The sequence below is a fragment of the Carettochelys insculpta genome, chromosome 5 (assembly GCF_033958435.1).
Source record: "Carettochelys insculpta isolate YL-2023 chromosome 5, ASM3395843v1, whole genome shotgun sequence".
Lineage (NCBI taxonomy): Eukaryota > Metazoa > Chordata > Testudines > Carettochelyidae > Carettochelys > Carettochelys insculpta.
Window position 1 is genome coordinate 37,353,119 of NC_134141.1, and position 20,753 is coordinate 37,373,871.

At 41.0% G+C, this 20,753-nt stretch overlaps 1 protein-coding gene across 1 annotated transcript in view; it reads left to right on the plus strand.

Annotated features, from left to right (window-relative positions):
- Positions 1–20,753, plus strand: part of DENND4C (DENN domain containing 4C) — a 132,048-nt gene that overhangs the window by 53,693 nt on the left and 57,602 nt on the right. The window contains exons 4-10 of the mRNA XM_074994973.1: positions 1,116–1,185; positions 4,599–4,768; positions 6,829–7,070; positions 10,467–10,533; positions 11,309–11,367; positions 16,779–16,923; positions 18,279–18,454. Of these exons, the coding sequence (XP_074851074.1) occupies positions 1,116–1,185; positions 4,599–4,768; positions 6,829–7,070; positions 10,467–10,533; positions 11,309–11,367; positions 16,779–16,923; positions 18,279–18,454 (929 nt within the window). The remainder of the gene's footprint in view (positions 1–1,115; positions 1,186–4,598; positions 4,769–6,828; positions 7,071–10,466; positions 10,534–11,308; positions 11,368–16,778; positions 16,924–18,278; positions 18,455–20,753) is intronic.

A 20,753-nucleotide genomic window follows, 5' to 3' on the forward strand; every position in this document is an offset into this window, starting at 1 on the left:
TGTTAACATTTTTTCATTCTCAGTATGACTTGTGACATATTAGTTTTGTATTTTTTGTTGTTTCATTTTTTTACTTAGCTTCTGCCACGATTATTTCCATGAAATTCCAGCCACTTTCTCAATTTGCATGTTGACATCTCACTCCCCTTTAAGAGGAAAAGGCAAAAACAAACCTCCTTAGTAGTACTAAAGGGCTGATGCAAAAACCTCTGTAAATACATTTCTTTACCTCTATAACAAATATCGCATTTTTATTTGAAAGTCAGAGAATCCAGTTCATTGCTCTTATTCGTTTCTTACGCTTTTGGTTTCACAGCACGTCGGTTGTAAGTTTTACTTGTACTTATTGAGTGCTTTGCCTTGGGTTTCTAAGCTGTAATCTAAACTTAAACTTTATCTCAACCTAGCTATGTCATTTGTAGTGTGGAAAAATGCTTGAGAATCCTTCCCAGTCCTTAGCTATTGATCTGAATAGGTTGGTGCAAGACATCTTCCATTGACCTAGCCATGGCCACTCATGGGGGTGAATTCCCTATACTGGAGAAACCCTTTTCCGATGATGTCTTTGCTACAGCATGCTGCAGTTGTGCTACTGGAGTGCCTGTAGTTTAGACATGCCCCTAGAGCAGCGCTACTTTGATTTTCAAACAATGAAAGAAAATCTGTTTTAAAAATATTTTTGTATTCATTGTTCTAGCCCAAGCACCAGAAAACCAAACAAAAGCATTGTGGAAAGTTTTCCATTGGTCTCTGATGCTATAAAAGCTTCTGATGTCCCTTTCAGCTTGTGACTGGAAAGAAAAGATGAAGGAAATGCAGAAGTAAAAGCTGCAGTTGCTTTAATTCACCTGTGCGAGGTCCATAATTTGGACATAGAACAGTGGATGTGTCTTTTTAACTTATGACCCTCTGATAAAGGGCCCGGTATTAAATCTGAACACCCTAATGTGTTGTTACATATTGGGCTGATAACACCAAAAATGTGTTTCCCTTGCCTTTACTTAAATGTCTCTGCTTTGGGTATAATGGTAAATAGGCTCAAGCACTTAACTTGTAATGCTCCATTCAAATGGTGTGTCTGTGGGTTTTGATGAGGCTTAATTTGTGTCTTACAGTGGGGGTCCAGTGTGTACCTCTGTTACAAGAAGTCTATGCCAGCTTCTAATTCAATAGCGTATAAAGCTGGTAAGTTTAGTAAATAAGGGCACCTAAATATATTAGCATACGTACATAAGTATTCTGTATATAATCACATGAAATTATGCTTTACATTTATTACCTTTGCTTTCTAGGTAGATAGCCAGTATATGACAGGCTGGCCCTACCAAATTCATGGTCCATTTTGGTCAACTTCACAGTCATGTGATTTTAAAAATGGCAAATTTAACTATTCTGGGTGTTTAAATCTGAAATGTCATGGTGTTATAACTGTAGGGGTGCTGACCCAAAACAAGTTGTGTAGGGATCACAAGGTTATTGTACATGGGTTACAGTACTGTTACCCCTTCTTCTGCGCAGCTGCTGGCAGCAGCATTGTCTTGAGAGTCGAGCAGCTGGAGAGTGGTGGCTGTTGGCCAGGAGCACAGTTCTGAAAGCAGATCTATACCACCAGCAGCTGCACAAAAGGAAGAATGGCATAGTATGGTATTAATACCCTTCTGCATTGCAGCCACCACTCTCTGGCCTCCCAGCTCTGAAAGCAGCATTGCAGAAGTAAGGGAGACATGAGTATAGTATTACCATCCTTGTTTTTGTACTGCTGCTAGTGGGATGTTGCTTTCAGAGCTGGGCATCCAGCTAACATTACAACCACCGCTTTCCAGTTGTCCAGTTTCGAAGGCAGCAATGCAGAAGTAAGGGTGGCAATACCAGGACTGTCCTATAATAATGCTGTGATTTCCCCCTGAAACTCCATTGTGGGTCAGGATCCCTATTTGAGAAACACTGGCCACCCATGTGAAATCTGTATAGTATAGGGTAAAAACACAAAAGACCGTAATTCACAGGATACCAGATTTTGTGGTCCATGATGCATTTTCCATAGCCATAATTATTGCCACGGACAAATGTCAACCAAAATGAATTTCTATAATCCTGTTCTCATTTTATCCTACTCCCCCAGGCAAAAGCTTAAGCAAATGTGTAAAGCATGTACCTAGCTCTCTGGTCTCAAAGGGGTAGCTGTGTTAGTCTGTAGCTTCATAAATCATGACCTAATATATTTGTTAGCCTCTAGGGCTATGGCTAGACTATTGTTGCTATTTTGGGATACAAATACATCCTGAAATAGCAACTCTGTGCCTACTCGTGGTGCCTGAAGTAGCAGTGCTATTTTGAGTGCAGTGTTCCGTTTCCACTAACCACTCCTCAGAATAGCTGTTAATTTCAATCTTTGGTGCCATTTGGACAGCGCCAAGTTCAAAATAATTTATGCAATTTTCACTGCACAAATTGCATAAACTATTTCAAGTTAGAGGCTGACAGCGTAGCCTTAGCCTAAGGTGCTACAGGATTGCTAGCTCTAAAGGTAGATCAACTTGAACTTTGAACAAGCTAAGGTTAGCATGCAGGTGCAGCTACTTAGAATATTCACATTTTAACACCCTGTTGGTTAAATCTAATGACTTGCAGCAAGAGCGTCTGAGAGGTGATGTGTAGGGCTGTAGAGAGCAAATACAACTCCTAACTGCTAAGGTTTATGCATCCCCACATGTGATGTTTCTCACCACTGAGAGAATCTTCCACACCCATCACCATCTGACCAGCATGTCAAAAACAGATGGAAATGAGGCAGGGGCCCAGCCCTGTTGAACACTTCAGTGGCAGGCACTGGGCTTGTAGGAGCAAGGAAGATGGAATCTCAGAATGCCAGGGAGAGGTGGTGTTTGGGAAGCTGAAAGGGCCAGATGGCAGTTCAAGTGGGGGGTGTTGCTGGATTGTGTATACTTGAGGAGGGGTTTTGAAAAAACATGGCAGAAACCAGGTGTAGCCACCTCCCAGATGGCTTGAATCAAACAAGAGGAGCAGTGAGAGCAGAGGGATAATTAGATTTGTTTGTATTTGTCCTCCATTTTACTGCTGTGTGCTTGGTCACCTTGTGAGATGCCTGACACTTAGCAGTCCTTAACTTCTGACTGTGGTTGTAAGGAAATTGGAAGCCAGTTCGTTCTGAGATTAGCTGTAATGCACTATAATACACTACCACTGCCACTGTTACAAGCCATTGGCTGTTTTGTGTACTGACTATCACTTGTTTTCTTTGTGGTATTTTTATGGCTTGCCTTTGCAGATGCTGCAGCCTAGCATATTTAACTCAGTGTAGCAAACAGTTGTATTCATTTTTAGTAAGCAAAAACCTTCTCTTTATTTTGTGTTTTGTGTTGTGTTATTCCTTTAATGGGGAATAAGAAATGGTTGGAACTTCAAGACAATCTTGTAGTTCTGCTTTTATATGTGTGTTCCTCGGAGTTGCCAGAGCATTTGCATATACCATGGAAGCTAGGTGCATTTCTTCTGTCCTCTCCTGCAATCTGTTCACCTGTGTTTAAATGAAGGCGAAGGGCTGAGGACTGTCGTATCCAAGAACTGACTGGGAAACCTTTTCGTGTAAATTGGTCACTTTTACACTAAAATAGTTGCAGTAGCATAGGTTTCCAGAAAAGGGGGCCTTTTCAGTTGGGCTTATGGAGCACAAGACAACAGAAGTCTAGGGACAAACCTCTTCCTTTGCCCCTTGAGTGGAATAAATTGCCAACATTTATTCCCAGAGTGGAGCTGAAAATCACAGACACCATGGTGGATGGTGCTATGTAATAACTTAATAACAGAACTGGATCGGAGTAAGGGAATGTCAGAGCGAGGTGCTTATTTCGAAGCTGCCCCCATCTTCACTGTCAATCTGCAATTTGAAGTTTGTTCAGGTGGCCGCTATTATGCTAATGAGGCACTAACATGCATATTCAGTGCCTCATTAGCCTGCTTCAGACTGGCTCATTACCATGCCACCTCCAGTGGGAGAATGGTAGTGTAGCAGCAGCCTTAGACAAGTGGCATTGGTATGCTGATGCTTCTCTGCAGCTTCTAGGAATTCAGGAGTATTTCACACTGCCAGAAATACTGCCCACAGGTCACACATCTGTACAAACATTAAATTACCAGAGGATTAGTATAAATTAACTCAGTGACTGGCTTTAAAGCTTCAATTAATCTTTCTTTTCAATTGAACATTGATTCTGCTCAGCCAAGGCATTATTAGTTTAGCTTTTTACTTGTGGAATTCTAATTATTAGAAAAAGTTTTAACCATCTCCAATATAGTTTAGTCATGCATTCAGTTATCATAGTTTACAATTTAGAACGGTCTGAAATCTTACACAAATTTAAACTCATTTTTGTATATTTAAAATCCACATTGGCTTTTTTGGTCTCTCACAGTTTAATAGGAATTCTCCTCCATCATACTGAAGGGTATATTTGTAGCTCTTGTGTCTGGTTAGCAGTGGATTTTAATGCATGTACAGTTGCAGAAAACCTACTTTGTTCGCAGTTTGCAAAGCATTGAAATTTCACTTGTCAATCTTCTTCCCCCTACTGTCAAAGGCTTAATTTTCAGATATCCAGAGGATGATTATGAGTCCTTCCCACTGCCAGAATCTGTACCTCTTTTCTGCCTTCCTATGGGAGCCACTATTGAATGCTGGGATCCTCAAACCAAGTATCCACTACCAGTGTTTTCAACTTTTGTCCTGACGGGTTCTTCTGCAGAAAGGGTAGGATTATTTGTTACTGTTTTTTTTAATGGTTGGTATCAGGTCTTATTCAATCAATAGGTGTTGAGAGAAAATACACATTGCTCCTTCCATGTCTGAGAAACTTCAGTTATCCTGCAGTTACCTATGACTATTGGACTTACTGTGTACAGGACTATGCTGGAAAGAAGAAATTATGAATCTTCCTGATCACTTGTGACCTGAAAAATAATTTATTTTTCCCTTGAAGTACAGTAAACCCTCAAGTTATGTGCAGTCAGTTGCACGTCTCTACTTTATGCATCTGCTGCCTTTGACAGGAGCAGAAGCCGTTGTTGTCAGGGGCGGCAGCTGCAAGTCAGGCTGCCGCCCCTGACAGGAGCTGTTATCCGATTATCTGGGTTGGTGGGGAAGTCAGGAGCCAGGCGGCAGCCTGGCTCCTGACTTCCCTCTGCTTGAAGAGCCTGGAAACTGAGCAGGGCAGCAGCCCTGGTTAGTTTCCTGGCTCCAAGAAGCAGAGGGGAGGCCAGGAGCCAGGCTGCCCTGGTTCCCTGCTCCCCTCCACTGGCTGGAGCCAGGAAACTGAACAAGGCTGCTGCCTTGCTCAGTTTCCCCTCTCTGCAAGTGGAGGGGAGCCAGGAGCCAGGCTGCTGCCTGATTCCCAGCTCCCTGCCACTTGCAGGACCTGGGAAACTAATCAGCTGGTCAGTTTCTTGGGTCCCACAAGTGGCTGGGAGGCATGAACCAAGGTGCCCCCTGGTTCTCAGCTCTCCATCACTCTGGGGGCCAGAAAACTGACCTGTCCTGCTGGGCTGGTCAGTTTCCCAGCTCTTGCAAGCCCAGGGGAGCCCCTGGTTCCCAGCTCCTGCAAGCCCAGTGGAGCCGGGAACCAGGCTGCCGCCTGGTTCCTACCTCCCCTTGACATGCATGCAAATTGGAGTTACACAGAGGTTGCAGGAACGCAGTGCCTATGCAACTTGATGGTTTACTGTAGTCTTACTTCTAGAACTTCAGAGGGGAATTCTGAAATACATCCAAAATACACACAAACATGTAGAAAACTAGTCCCCAGATGAATATTGGCATGAAAGTGCCTATGCACAGCTTGAGGTGGCTGAGTCCCTGGGAAGGCAAGAGACAGGCAGGCAGGAAGGAAATGTGAAGACATTTTTGGTAGTGTTTAGTCCCATCAGAATGAAACATATTGGTATGTTTCCCTAGAAGTAAAATTGCAGGACCTGGTCGATCAGGAAATCCAAATTCACTCCATTTGAGCAAGACAAGTTAGTTCTTCTCTAACAAAGATGTAGAACTAGAAAGAAGCATTTCAGTTGCCTCATTTATAATAAATATTTAGCTTTAGTTTCTGTTGGTCTCACTCCACAGCAACTGGTTCTAATACGGCTCCAAGAAGCTCGAAATCATTTCTCCACTTTAGTAATCCTTGTTGAGCAAAGGACAAGTGAAACCTGTATCAAACTTTTTTCTTTATAAGGAACATACTTTAGGGTATCAGTTATTGATCTTGTGTTATCAATTTGCCAGTATATTTCAATTAACATGAGAGTTTGGCATACTAAGAAAACTTACCCTTCTGTCAAGTTTGTGTAAAATGCGTTCTAAATGACAAGCATCTGTGTGTTTGTTTATTGTGACCTCATCCTAGAAATATTCATAAATGTCTAAATCGGTTTAAGCTGTGTATAAGGTACCATCTAGTCGCATTGAAGCTTTGAGTTCCTTCTGGGTAGTGGTAGGTCGAGAGGGAAGGGGAGAAAAGAAATACTGAGAAACTTAAACATTCATATTTCTAATATCATAGGAATGCTTTAATGTCGAATCAGGTATTTCATTTTTGTATGTTTCAAGTGTGTGTGTTGTAGCTGTTATGCCTCGGATCCCCATCCATTTAATAGGGCTCCATTGTGGTACTTTGACTAGAACCCCATTGTACAAACACAGATCAGAAGGAATGAAGAGTACTTTAAAGAAATCAGACCCAACCTCCTATTAAGTGTTAAGCATCACCATTTTTTTTTCAACTTGTTAGTATTTTTGTTCTGGTTTTTTTCATCTTCTAGGTATACGGTGCTGCTATTCAATTTTATGAGCCTTATTCCCAGGATCTGCTAACAGAAAAGCAGCATATGCAGTTGGGCCTCGTGACAGCTGTGGAGAGAAAAGTGATTACTTCCAAATCCATCAATTCCAACAAGTGCATCTGTCTTCTCTCTCACTGGCCTTTCTTTGAAGCCTTTCGAAAATTTCTTATGTTCATCTACAAGCTCTCTGTCTCCGGGCCTCATCCTCTTCCCATTGAAAAGTATGTTTGGCATCTTTCAAATTGTTTTATGACCCTTAAATACAGCAGTAGCTGAAAGTGAGTTGACCATATATAAATGACAGTTTTGCACTTGGTGTATTTGTTCTGTGCCCTCAACTGTACTGTGTTGCTTATACTAAACTGTCAAAATGACTTGTTCCTACTGTTAGGACTACTGCACGCCGAATAAGATGATTATGAGGAGTGGACTAAATTTTTTTCCTGCCTCAATTCTTAATGTTTTGTCTTGTTGCCTTACTGGTGACAGAAGAGATACAAAGCGTCAGGTAGATTTTTTTAGGTCTGGACTTACATTTGAAGAGCTGCTATTTAGGGAGAAAACCAGTTCTTTTTGAAGTGAATTGTTTTGGTGTGACATCACTAAGGTTATAAACAGAGAACCCTAAGGCTCTTTAAAGAAAATGCACATTTAAATTATTTTTAAAATCAGAAGTTGATATAGAATGGCCAAAACAATCTCTAGAAGGAACAGGATTTCATAGATGAAATCCTGCAAGATAAATTAATTTACAGCACTTGAGAAAAGAGGCGTGTGTATTAGAAACATAAATAAACTTACAGATATGACACTTTTAGGGAGACTGTCATTTGTTTCATTGTTACATTTCTTCAGGAGCTCCAGGACAGACTTTAGCTTCCCACACCCCCACTTTTATTCCCTCTTGGTGGTATCGTTGTGTCTGCCTCTGTGCCCTTGAGTGCTTTTCTTTATACCCTAAGAATGTGTGAAAGGTGATATCCTTTTAGCAACTTATGTGTGGGCAAGGGAGGAATTTTTATGACTCTGAGTTAAATGTTCTCTGTACAACCTATTGCAAGTGTTAAAGACCATATTAGCCAATTGTTTAACTGAGTACAGAGGAGACAGTAATCCTGTTAATGGGAAGATATATTTTAATTCCTCTCATCAGTGAAACTCTCTTCCATGCCTTCAACTACTAATTATTCCGACTGAGATTGGAGATTTAATAATTCTTGGTTATTCAGATTAGTGAGTATGGAATAATATGTTTCAGGATGGACTATTTTTTAAGAAGGGGCTAATAAATTCATCTCTCCTTTTACGTCAGGTGCTAGAATAACTTTGCTGCAAAATTACAGGCTAAAATGCTTGAAACATTGAAATAGTTGTGGTTTTAAGCAACAGTGTATTTGTAATTGTATGTTGTGCACTGCTAAAATGGCAATAAAATTAGTAATGTCGCTAGATTCAAATACCACATACAATATTAAAAGTAGCAATTTAAGATTTTTTTTTTTTTGAAAACTGTAAGGTATTAGAACTTATTAGTTCTGCTTTTGTGTATTCATTTCTCAGAAGATATAAACAAAATAAATTCAGGTGACCCTAAGTTGATAGCTCCTGGTTCCCTGTGGGATTTTCGCAGGGACAGTAATTTGAGATCAAAGAAAATCACACTATACGAATATGCTCAGTAATCTCTTGACCTAACCAAAACCAATGAAAAGAGCTCAGACGACATGCATTTAATTGAGAATGGAGGGTTGCTGACTTTTACCTGTGAAGTTAAATTGAACAAACTCTGAATCAATGTCCGTTGAGTTCAGTGAGTGGTACTGACAATCCTTAATCACTGTAAACACTAAAATTCACCTCAAGCTAAGATGTGATGGAAGTGAGAAAAACTTTAGCAATCTCCCACTTTATTTAAATAAAATACTGGAGAAGCTGCATTAAACAATGAAATAGCGTTTGATTTCTAGACTGCCAGTTGTTATCTAGCCTGGGGTCTGTAATGATCAAGTGTTACCACTGTTGCACAGATAGTCACTAATATAGTTTGAACCTCTCTAATCTGAAACTCTCTTGTCTGGCAAACTCCGTAATCTGGCAAGATTTTATTTAGCCAATGAGCACTTATCATGGGAGAGGCCAAGTTTCCTGTGGTCCCATAAAGTTTGTTTACAGCCACCAGTCCTGGCTCTCAGTGTTCTGTGCTGTTGTTTTGCTGTAATTTACCCCAAATGTTTGAGCCCAGTAAGCAGTTGGAAGTTTTGATAATGCTACTAGACAATAGCGCCCTCCCATCGTTTGGCAGATTCTCTCATCAGGCGCCAGTAAGGGCACTGGGCTAGAGAGGTTCAACCTGTACTACAGTGTTTAAGAGTGGGATGATCTCTGTCCAGTTCCCAGTGGAGAAGTGTCAAAATAATTAAACTGCTACAGTTAGTGCTAATTGACTCTCTTGTTGACTACATGCCATAGGGGCGAGTGAAATGTTAAAAGCTTTGATAAGGGAGAAGGCAAACATATGGCATGGAAGCCCTCTCCCTCTTGAAAGTTATTTCTGTGAAAGGTTGAGGCTCATGTCAAGCATGATGAAACTCCCAGCGTTCTACTGAACAAGCTAGCAGGCAGTGAGAAATGCCCTGCTGTAGTTAGGATGTGGATAGCATATTGAGTGATGGCAAAGATCCTTCATAATTTTGGGCTGGAGGGGTAGAAGATTGTGTTCAGAAACAGTGTCCTGTCCTGTAATCCTGAGATTAAATATACCTGTTTGCAAGCAGTATCTAGTATACTCTTCTACCTCAGTTTAGTGTCATATTATTGGAAAAAATATTCACTGCAATTAAAAAACACTACCACCACCTACAGTTGCTACGGAGTCTAAACACACACAACCTGAGAACGTGCTATGAGTAATCAGAATGCATTTTGTAGGTTATATTTGAAGGCGTGGTAAGGGCCATTTTAAACAAGATGCCATTTTAAAAATTTAACTTTGAATTTTAAAGTTATACCTTTCTTCTGTTGTCTCATACAGTGAAAAATTGATGTGTGGCACAATATTATAGGAAGTGAAGTGCAGTTTCTTCTTCCTATGGGACATTTTGAGGAATCTCTTCTTTTTCTTCTTGCCCTACTGCAGTTAGGTGTACAAGTGACTTCACAAATCTTCCTCTGTACTGATGTGGGCAATGAGCCAGGGGCAGTTTGCAGGATTAGCTGCTGGTACTTTATTTATCTGCAGATCCACTGGTATGGCCACTTGCAGCTTCCATGGGCTGCAGTCTGCTGTTCCTGGCCAATGGCAGCTGCAGGAAAAGGCATGGGCTAGGACACCCTTTCCTGCAACTTCTGTTGGCCAGAAACAGACATGACCGCTGGGAGTTGGAATTGGCTATACTTATGGATCTGTGGGTAAATAAAAAGTACTAGCAGCCTGCCATGATCTAGGCCTGGCAAATTGTGTTTGGCTCATGGGTTGCTTATTGCCCATCCATGCGCTATACTGCTTTAAAGTGGTAAGAAAGAAAATCTATAAAAACAAATTGGATGGAAGGCATTCTGCTATACTTAAACATGAATTTGTTGCATTGAAAACTGATTTTTTTAAACATCCTTTTCAGGCACATATCCCACTTTATGCACAATATACCTTTTCCTTCACCTACAAGACCAAGAATCCTTGTACAGGTAACATCTACTTCTGTTTCTGATTATAAAGCTGAGGTGGCCCTTCTCCCAAGCACTGAAAATGTGGGTTCTTCCTTTGGATTTCTATCCTTACCTTAGAGCTACCCTTTACAGAGGAGCTAAATACTCCTGTTTCACAAGCTCTTTTTTACATAGAGTAATGCACTTGGAAGTTCAGGGACACCTCTTGGTTTTTTGGAACCACCATTTCACCTACCCACCCACTCACCCCATTGCTCCAGGTTAGAACTGGACCCCCCCACTTGAACTGTCTGTAGTGCCAGATTAACTAGTGCTAGTCACTGGACAGCAGTTGCCTGTTGAATGCCGTGTTGAAGACTGCTTCTTGTAACTTCTATAAGTTGGCTCAGTGATTACTCTGCGTCTTCTTTACTCAGTGAACAGAAGTGTCCAGGGTTATCCTGGATAATACCTCTCTGCATGATACTGCAACATATTGTCTTTAGTGTGCCTGCTGAGCCCATCGGAATATTCAGATGTAAACTTTGATTAGAATATTTAACTGTCTTGAATAGCAAGCTCTCCTGTAGCCCCTTAGAAATCAACAAATTTATTAGTTCATGAGCTTTTGTGGGTGAGACCTGAAGAGGAGGGTCTGACCCACAAAAGCTCATGAACTGATAAATTTGTTGATCTTTAAGGTGCTACAGGACTGCTTGTTCGTGAAACTGCCCCTAGCACAGCTACCCCTCTGGACTATTTGCTCTCTTGAGTTATCTATATAAATCCCATAAAATGTTTTCACCTTTTTCAGCTTTCTGCTCATGATGCATTAATATTGTCTCAACCAGTTTCGACACCCTTACCACTCAGGTAACATTAACGGAGTTTAAACTCTATACTGTTTATTGATGAGGGTTTTTGTATGTGAGATTGGGCTTTTTATGGGCTGGGGATGAAGTTTGAGAGAAAGTAAAACTTCATTATAATATGATTAAATCTCAACTAATTGGAAAATGATCAAATATATGTACACTGTATATTAGCATTAGTTTGTGGGGGAAAGTGGTGTACAAATGCCATCAGATATGGGGAATTAATAAGGTTTGAATAACTACTGTAAAAGAACAGCAGATTGCTTGCTGGATCTCTCTTGAGAAGAGATTGTTAGCTGAGAGTGATTCTTTTGTAAATAATTGGTATTTTGGGAATGCAGCTATGTGATGATGTTTCTTCGCAACAGAGTGTTATCCTGCTGCCTCCCCTGGTCCCATTTCTAATATATGGGAGAATATAGCCACCAGCTTTGTACAATCAGCTAGTTTATATGCATGTGCAGGCATAGTGGAAGGCAAAACTGAGTCTTAATATGTAGTTGTATAGTCACAGAGGTAGGTACATTCTCTGCATAAGCACTCTGGAGCCCAATACACACAATGCAAATGTGTAATATACATATTTATATTTAGAAATTTGCTTATTAGTTTTAACTAGGGCTGTCAAGCATTTTAAAAATCATCATTATTTGCACCGTTAAACAATACGGTAGACTCCTGACTTACATGTAAGTTGCGTTCCTGGGCAACCAAGCATAAGTCAGATTTTGTGCAAATCAGGACCAGGTGTGAGAGGGGCCCTGCCGCCTTTGGTCCCTGGGTTCTGTCTGCACCTAGCTCCTTGCTCCTGTGAGTGGCAAGGAGTCAAGATCCAGGTGGCAGCCTGACTCCTGGCTCCCCTCTGCTTGTGAGAGCCAGTAAGCTGGCCAGCACTGCTGCGTTGGGCAGTTTCAAGTGGCAGGGAGCCAGAAGTTAGGATGCTGCCTGTTTCCCAGCTCCACACCACTCCCAGGAGCCAGGAAACTGACTGGTGCAGCAGCTCCATTTCCCAGCTCCCACGAGCGAAGGGGAGCCAGAAGCCAGGCTGCCCACCACTCAAGATTTCAACTCACATTATTGTAAGAAGTGTGTAAGTTGAAATCATGTAAGTTGGGGGTCAGCTGTAATAGAATACCATCTATTTAAATATTTTGGATGTTGTCTGCATTTTCAAATATATTGATTTCAGCTACAACACAGAATACGAAGTGTACAGTTCTCACTTTTTTCTGGTGAACAACAAAAGAAATAGGCTTTTTCATTTCACCTAATACTAGTACTGCATGAAAGCTGATCTTACAAATGTAGAATGACATACCAAAAAAAAAAAAGCGTTAAGAAAAATGTAAAACTTTAGAGACTTCCAGTCCACTCAGTTCTTCTACTTATTCAGCCAGTCACCTTAGACAAACAGGTTGGGTTACAATTTGCATAAGATAATGTTGCCTGTTTCTTATTTAAAATGTCAGCTGACTGTGCGAGCAGGTGTTAGATTTGTGCTGTTTTAGAAGGTGTTGCAAGATATTTATGTAGCAGATGTGCTAATATTCCATGTGTTCCTACATGCTTCAACCACTACTTCCCAGGACAAGTGTATATGCTGATGGTGGGTATTGCTGGATAACGATTAATAATGTGCATTCATTTTCACCATCTGAGTCAGATACCACCAGCAGAAGGCTGATTTTCTTTTTTTGGTTGTTCAGTTTCTGTAGTTTTCGCATTGGAATTTTACTCTTAAGACTCCTGAAAACACTCTTAGTCCCTTGCAGATTTTGTACAGCACTTCAGATTCTTAAACCTTGGGTTGAGTGATGCTGTTTTTAGAACTCTCACATTGGTATTTTCATGTTTTGTGAAATCTGCTGTGAAAACGTGGAAGTTCTATCACATGCTAGAATGCGGATAGAACGGGAGATGTACAATTCTGCCCTAAGGAGTTCGGTCACATGTTTAATTAACATATTTTTTAACAAGCTCATCAGCATGGAAGCTAGTCCTTTGTGACGGGACTCTCTGGATGGTCAGGTAAATGATATTTAAATGAGTCCCTGAATAGGGGAGCAAACTCCCTGTGTGTTCGATGCCGGGACCCAGACCAAATCCCCGCTACGAAACCCAGCCAGGATAATGCCCGCCCAGGTAAGTTTCTGGACTCCGCCCTGAGCCTCCTGGAAAGGAATAGCTAGCAGGAACAATGAGACAAGGACAAGGGTGAAAGGACAAAAAAAACAAAGTAACTAAGATTTTTATTAAGGAACACAACGAGGTCAGGATGCAACAAGTAACAGTTTAAAGTACAACCTTATTTAAACTCTAATACCTACACTTATGTTTGACACTGTATCCATTTTGAGTCTTGCTCCTTAATTTCTTGAAATTGATTTTATTATTCCGTAAGGCAAAAGCTTTGGTTACTGGAGCAAGGGAGGAAGGATAGAGGGATTTAGGAATGAGGGTTGTTGGGAGTTTAGAAATCCCCGCTGTCTCCGTCCAAAGCCGGAGTGGGGGTGCTAAACCCCACTTCCATGCGGGGTCGGGTTGGTACCCGAGGGCCCGTCGGGACTGTCACTTTATTTTGTGGGGGTCCCTGGTACCCTCTAATGGGCCCAACTAAGTGAACCTGGGAGGCATGCGCTCTTCCTCAGGTCACTGGGGTAGGATTGACAGCTAAGGGAGGCAGGGAGGCAATGCCTTGTCCTGCAGTTTATTTGAAGGAGGTAAGTAAGGATAGAGGGGGAGAGGGTAGAAGGTAAAGGGTTAGTTAAAACTTAAGAGCAACACGTTATAACCACTTACACTTACTACGAACATCAGTTATTAATTAAACGTGCCGAAGTTTGGCTAATATGGTGAACCCTGCCTGGGATGTCCAGGCCCGACCTCAGGGGGTCAGGCCCCCGGGCACTTCCACCCCCTCATCAGAGGAAGGAACAATGGGGAAGCAACCCCCTGTTCCCTCATAGACGGTCCCGATTACCCAGGTGGGAGTGAATGTAAAATAGGTATATAGCTATATTAAGGTAATTTTTACGTGTCCAGTCCGGTTAGGTAAGGTCCAGTCCAGTAAGAGTTCAGTCCGGTAGTGGTGAAGTGTTGACAAGATGGCAGGCGGCGAGAACGAAGGTGCCGCTGTGATGGCAGGCTCTGGGTTTCAACAGGCGAGCACGCAGTACCTCACCCTAGTGGTGAGGCCAGGTCGCCGCTCGCCTGATTCACCTCAGAGCTGCTTGTTGTGCAGATGGCTGGCGGTGGGATCGAAGGTGCCGCTGTGGTGGCAGGCCCTGGGCTTCAGCAGGCGAACACACAGTACCTCACCCTAGTGGTGAGGCCAGGTCGCCGCCCGCCCGATCCACCTCAGGGCTGCTTGTTGCTCCTTGAGGCTAGAGAGCGGTGAGGCGTGATGGCGTGAAGACGCCTCTTCAGGCCTCAAGGCAGCTCAGGGTCCTGTCAGCGATGGCTGAGGTGGCTAGGTGTAATTAGCCAGGCAGTGATTTCCCTCTGTTCAGCACCGCTCAAAGGTGAGTGCTGAGGTGATTTCAGCTCTATGCCCCTTAGGGCTGGCCTAAGGTTTCGGCGGACGCCGCTCAGAAGCAGCCAGCGCCTCCCTATGCAAGGTAACAGAAGCATGTCTGTGTCCCCCAGGGCCGCAGAATGCCTGAAGGTACCTGCTTATATAGATCAAACTCATACATGATTCATAAGCTAATTTCCATATGAAGGTTCTAAACACATGTTTTCAAACAGGTCCTCTGGGCCAGGGAAGCTTCCAGAAGCTGTTCACCTGCGCCCAATGAGGAGCCTGGATTTCAAGTCCATGATTCTGTGGTGTTTGTGAATTCAGGTTACCGGGGAAACCAACTGACACAGAGTGACCATTACAGGGGGCTGCTAAATGGCAGCCTATGTATCTTTAGTGTCTACCTGCCCCTGCAATGATGTTTAATGGCCAAAGGCTTGTTTCCCCTGGCCCACGGGGACGATTATGCCCGAGGGATGAAAAATCCCTGACACTTTGGAATGTTGGCAAAGCAAGAATGGGCATATGAATGTTTAGCATATCTGGTACATAAATACCTGGCAATGCTGGGTACAAAAATGCAATGCAAACACCCATTCTCACCTTCGTATGATGCTGTAAATAAGAAACTGTCAGCATTGTCTCCTGGAAATGAAATAAATTTGTTGGTCTTAGCAATGGGGTGAACAAGAAGTAGGACTGAATGGACTTGTAGGCTCTAAAGTTTTACATTGTTTAAAACGTAGGTATGTAACAAAATTCTGCATTTTAAGTTATGCTTTCAGGATAAGTAGATTGCACTACAGCACATGTATGAGGTGCATTGAAAAATGCTTTGTTTTTTACAGCACAAATATTTGTAATAAAAATATAAAGTGAGCACTGTATACTTGGTATTCTGTGTTGTAACTGAAAACAGTATATTTGAAAATGTAGAAAAACATCCAAAATGTTTATTAAATTTCAATTGGTATTCTAACGTTTAACAGCACAATTAATTGCAATTTAAAAAAATATTAATTGCAATTACTTTTTTCAGTTAATCGCATTAGTTAACTGTAATTAATAACCATCCCTAGTTTTATCACTTCAGTTAATGTTTTTCAGCTTGGAAAACTGATATTTTTCTCTGGAAACATTGTTTTTATGTTGTACCTGTTATGGTGGAGGATCTCAAAGAGTTTTGCAAGTAACAAGTGTCAAATTCTTTTAGAGTGTATCCAGCTTAGTGGTAGCGAATAGCAATCAGCCAGTAAACATCAGTGTGGTGTGGGCCATAAAGAGAGGCTCTTACACAAGGATGGGAGGGTAAACCCCATCTCTTTTGTCTGAAGTGTCATAGACTCTTTAATGTCCCAATAAAAAAGCACACAAACTGCATGGACTTATACTTCTATTTCAGAAGTGTATAAAGGGTTCACTTGACTCAGCTGCAATTAGAACCTGTGATTCAGAGGTCTAACATTAATGGATATAACTTTTTGATGGACAGACTGAAGTATTCCATCTTAAACTGTGATGCTACATGTTTGCATAGCTGGAACATTCACCAGCAAAACACAACATCATAATGCCTGTTCTATTTCATAAGCTTATTAATGCTTACACATGTTACAGGAATTTCATAAACATAACAAAAAAGAATTTGTAGAAGCTTCTTTAAAATGGTTCTTTTGGATATAGTTTTTTAATAGTGAAAGTCCTGTAGTGAGGTGGTGATTATTCATAATGATGTGAATTGAAGCCAACAGCCGCTGTCAGACAGTCTTAGTCCCCAGTAAATGCCCAGTACAGTATTTTGATTGCTGTAGGTATAGCAATTATTGTCTCTTTAGCTGCATGTTGAACATTGCTGTTAGGATTTAAATAATCTCTTCTTCTCTTCCTAGTGGAGCAAACTTCAGTACTTTGCTGATGAACCTTGGACCAGAAAACTGTGCTACTTTGTTACTTTTTGTGTTGCTAGAGGGCAAGATCCTGCTACACTCTCTCAGACCAGCTGTACTGACTGGAGTAGCTGAAGCTGTAGTAGCTGTAAGTACAGGGCATTCTAGTGTAGTGAATGAATGAAGTCATTGCTGACTCCATAATGTAATTTTTTTGTTACAACTTCCACTCTTTTGACTCGAAAATGTTTATGCCTAAGCTCAGCCAAAATATGAAAGAAAGAAAGCTTGCAATCTTTGTGACACTGTTATATTAAATGCCACTGTACTTTGTTTTATTGAAGTTGCAGTGTCTTTGTGGTCCTTGACAACTGTTTCTTGAGTGTTTAAATGTTGATGCTCTCAGAAGTAATGGAATGCTGACTTCTTGGGAAGTCAGAGGCCACAAATAATAGGTCAGAGGTCCTAGAGAAGGGCCCTTCAGGAGTGATATCACTGGAAATCGGTCGTGAGCACAATAAAGGTGATGAGTTGGTACACAACTCTTATATTCTGCAGGGACCCATGCATCCAAATTCAAATGCCTCAGGACACACTGGAGGCAGATGTATTTAGATATACCAGTAATACTGGTTTCCTGGTGGGTTAAATAAATGGTAACGGATAAAAAGTCCCACACATTTGAGCAACTTAGAATGATCAGAAACCACTTGCATAAACTTATATGGTTCAGTCAGCTCTTGTTGAAATATAGTCCTTTTTCTGAGCCAGATTTAAATGCAAGCAGCTTCAGCCTAAAACTTTAGAAGAAATATTCTACTCTGGGTTTTACAGTTCTCTTGAATCCCATGCTTATGATGATGTTAATGTCTTTCACTTTGGTAGGGAAATAGCAAAATTTGAAGCTCAGGTTTGCTATGGTTTTGGCAATATTTTGGTAATGTAATATTATTCACACTTCAGTGCAGCTAGATTTTTCCTCTGGGGGTTGTCTGATAATTTTTTTTTTTAAATATTAGCAAAATGTTTGCCAGCTAGGATACGTCAGATTAAAAACAGACTTTTCAAGTGCATTTTCGCTTCAGTTTAGGAAATTAAATGCCTCAGTGAGGATATTGCAAACACAGTTGTTGAAGAAACTACATCAGAAATACATGAAATTTCTATTTCCTCAATATATTTTCTGATGCTTTTGAATGACTAATATATAGATGTATTTGACTGTAAATTAATGTGTAATTGCCTTAAATAGCCATTTTACAGCCATAGCATTTTGTAAATGTCTCAGCTTTGTTATAACCATTAGAATTGTTAGTTTCTTGTGCAGCCCTCTGAAAAGGTGCACTGAAGAATCCGAGCCAACTTGAAAGTAGCTTGAGTTCTTGACCCATGTAATGCAGCTTTTAGTATTTTGCTTTTTTCTGTCACCAACCTCACATGTTTTTATTGCACAGATGTGTTGTCCTGTTTTAATACATGGGTGTCATTTCATTTTTCCTGCAGATGATATTTCCATTTCAGTGGCAGTGTCCATACATCCCCCTGTGTCCTTTGTCTCTAGCAGCAGTGCTCAGTGCTCCTGTTCCATTTATAGTTGGAGTTGATTCGCGATACTTTGACCTGTATGATCCACCACAGGATGTTGTTTGCGTTGACTTAGACACAAACATGGTATACCTGTAAGTTGTTGTGTGTGTGTGGTTTTTTTTTTTTTTAAACTTTACTGATTTTATCTTTGGATCCAGAAATTCCTGAAGTAACCAGTAAACAGATATGTATAGTGTCTCATCAGCCTTACTCCCTCTGCTGTTGCTAATGCTTCGTAACAAACCAAAATGTAACAAATTGGCCTCTTGGGCTAAATTCAGACATGTGTTGCAAGAGAGAGTCTGAGTATGTAAGGGTAGCTGTAACATAATGCAGGGAGGATGGAACTGTAGAACAGAAAAAAGCAAACTAGAACCTGCATCTTGTACCATTCCATTGGTTTCTTACCCTGCTGCAATATTACCCTTGTACCACCATCTCTGAATTTGGCCTGCATGAGTGAAATACAATTCCAGATGTGTCCCGTGAGCTTATGGGTGTTTAGTTTAATGTAAAACTATCTGCTGAAATAGAAATGTATGTAAAATACTGATGTCCACTTTCCAGGTCCTTTGTCAAGCATGACGTCTTTTAAGTCAATAGAGAAGCATTTGTTTCTTTAGCTGGGTGAGGCATATGTTGCGTGAAAAGCGTAGAGAAAAAAGCACCATCGTTAAAACTCAGACCATAGGTTTCATTTCTATTCCTGTTGTATTTAGCATTATTGTAAGATGGCAAATGGATTTGTTGGAAAACCAGCAGATGTTCTAAAGGAGAATTTTTCTGGTACTACAGTATTCAAACTCTTGCATTCTCACTAGACAAACCACAATTCTTTTCCAAACCACATTTCATATACGAAGAATTACATTCAAGACACAATTCTGAAGTGTATGTGTGCGTGTGGGAAATATCTGATAATGCTGCTCTGAATGTGCCCTTGGCAATATTAGGAATGTAAATATTTCTGTAGAAACTGTATTGATAATATGTGCAATGCGGTAAAAACGTGATTTCTGGTTAAATAACATTGTGTTATTTTTAAGTACTGTACTGTATAGACAAATTAGATTTCTGTGCAGGCCTGCTGACAGGCAGGGCAAAGGGGGTAGTTGCCTCAGGGCCTGGCATTTCAAAGGGGTCTGGAGCTCGTGCTGCTGCTACTGCCGAAGTAGCAGCAGTGGTGGCACATGCCCCAGGCCCCTTTTGAAATGTGGCAGTGCTGCTGTCCCAGTCCCCATGGCTCAGAAGGAATGGGGGAGGGCTATCTGCCCTTGGCCCTGCCCCTTCTGGGGGCAAAGAACCAGACACCCCCCTGCTCATCTTGCCCTGGAATCGTGGTGTCTGTCGGCTCCACTGGTTCTGCCTCTGCAGTTAGTAACTCCCCTAACAAAGAAGTACGTGTTGAACCAGCTGAATGGTTGTATAAGCCTTGCTCTAAAAAAGTTGTCTCATTAATCTAATAATCACACGCTCTTCTGAAAATTCTAACCTGCTAGTGTTAAGTGACCCCGTCAGTATTTATGCATCTCAACATTTTGCCCATAGTCATTTTTATTGTTTCCATTGTATAGTTAGTTAAATGTTCTTCTTTGTCGTGCAGCAACAATGGAGAGAATTTTTAAGAAAGTTATGAAACCACAAATATTCTTGGAGGGACTCTGGCAGCTGTGGTGCCCCAAACTATTTTAGATCTTTTGTTTTTCAGATGGCTGTGTCACACTAATTGTATCCCTTTACTTTTATAAACCACAGATATGTTGTGCTTCCTTAATTGTTACTCTTTTTGTGTTTTCTTTATTACGAGTTAACCAAAATTACTTGCCTCTTTTACATGACTGGCCTTGTTATTCTCTAAGAAAAGCTCTTTTTCCCTCCTCATCTTCCTTATTAAAATGATGTAAACTTAATATAAAAATCAGATATTGATTAGTTTAGACTTAGTGAAGTGGCTCATGCCTTTCAGGATTATTCTAGGTTACTGGAAACCACAATCTTGAATGATGATATTAGCTGTAATTGCACACTGTACATGTTTTGGTTTTCCTGTGCAGCAATACATTTTGTGTTGTGCCGTGTCAAATTTAAAACTCTAATTGAATTTTCTTGCTTAAACATTTCAGTTAAAATTAGTCAGTGGGTTTCTGACTGACTTTGAACACTTTTTCTTCTTTCTTCATGTCAAGAGGCCAGTTCCTGGAACATAAATTGAAAAGTGTTTCCCTTCAACTACTTCAAGGCACACTGTCTCTGTTGTTGTGTCAGATGAAATACTGCAGAACAATGCTACTTGTGTATTTTTTTAATGGATATATAGCAGAACTTGTCTTCTGCAGTCCCTTTAAGAGAAAGTACTACAGAAAGAAAGAATAGTCATGGCAACTAGAAAGA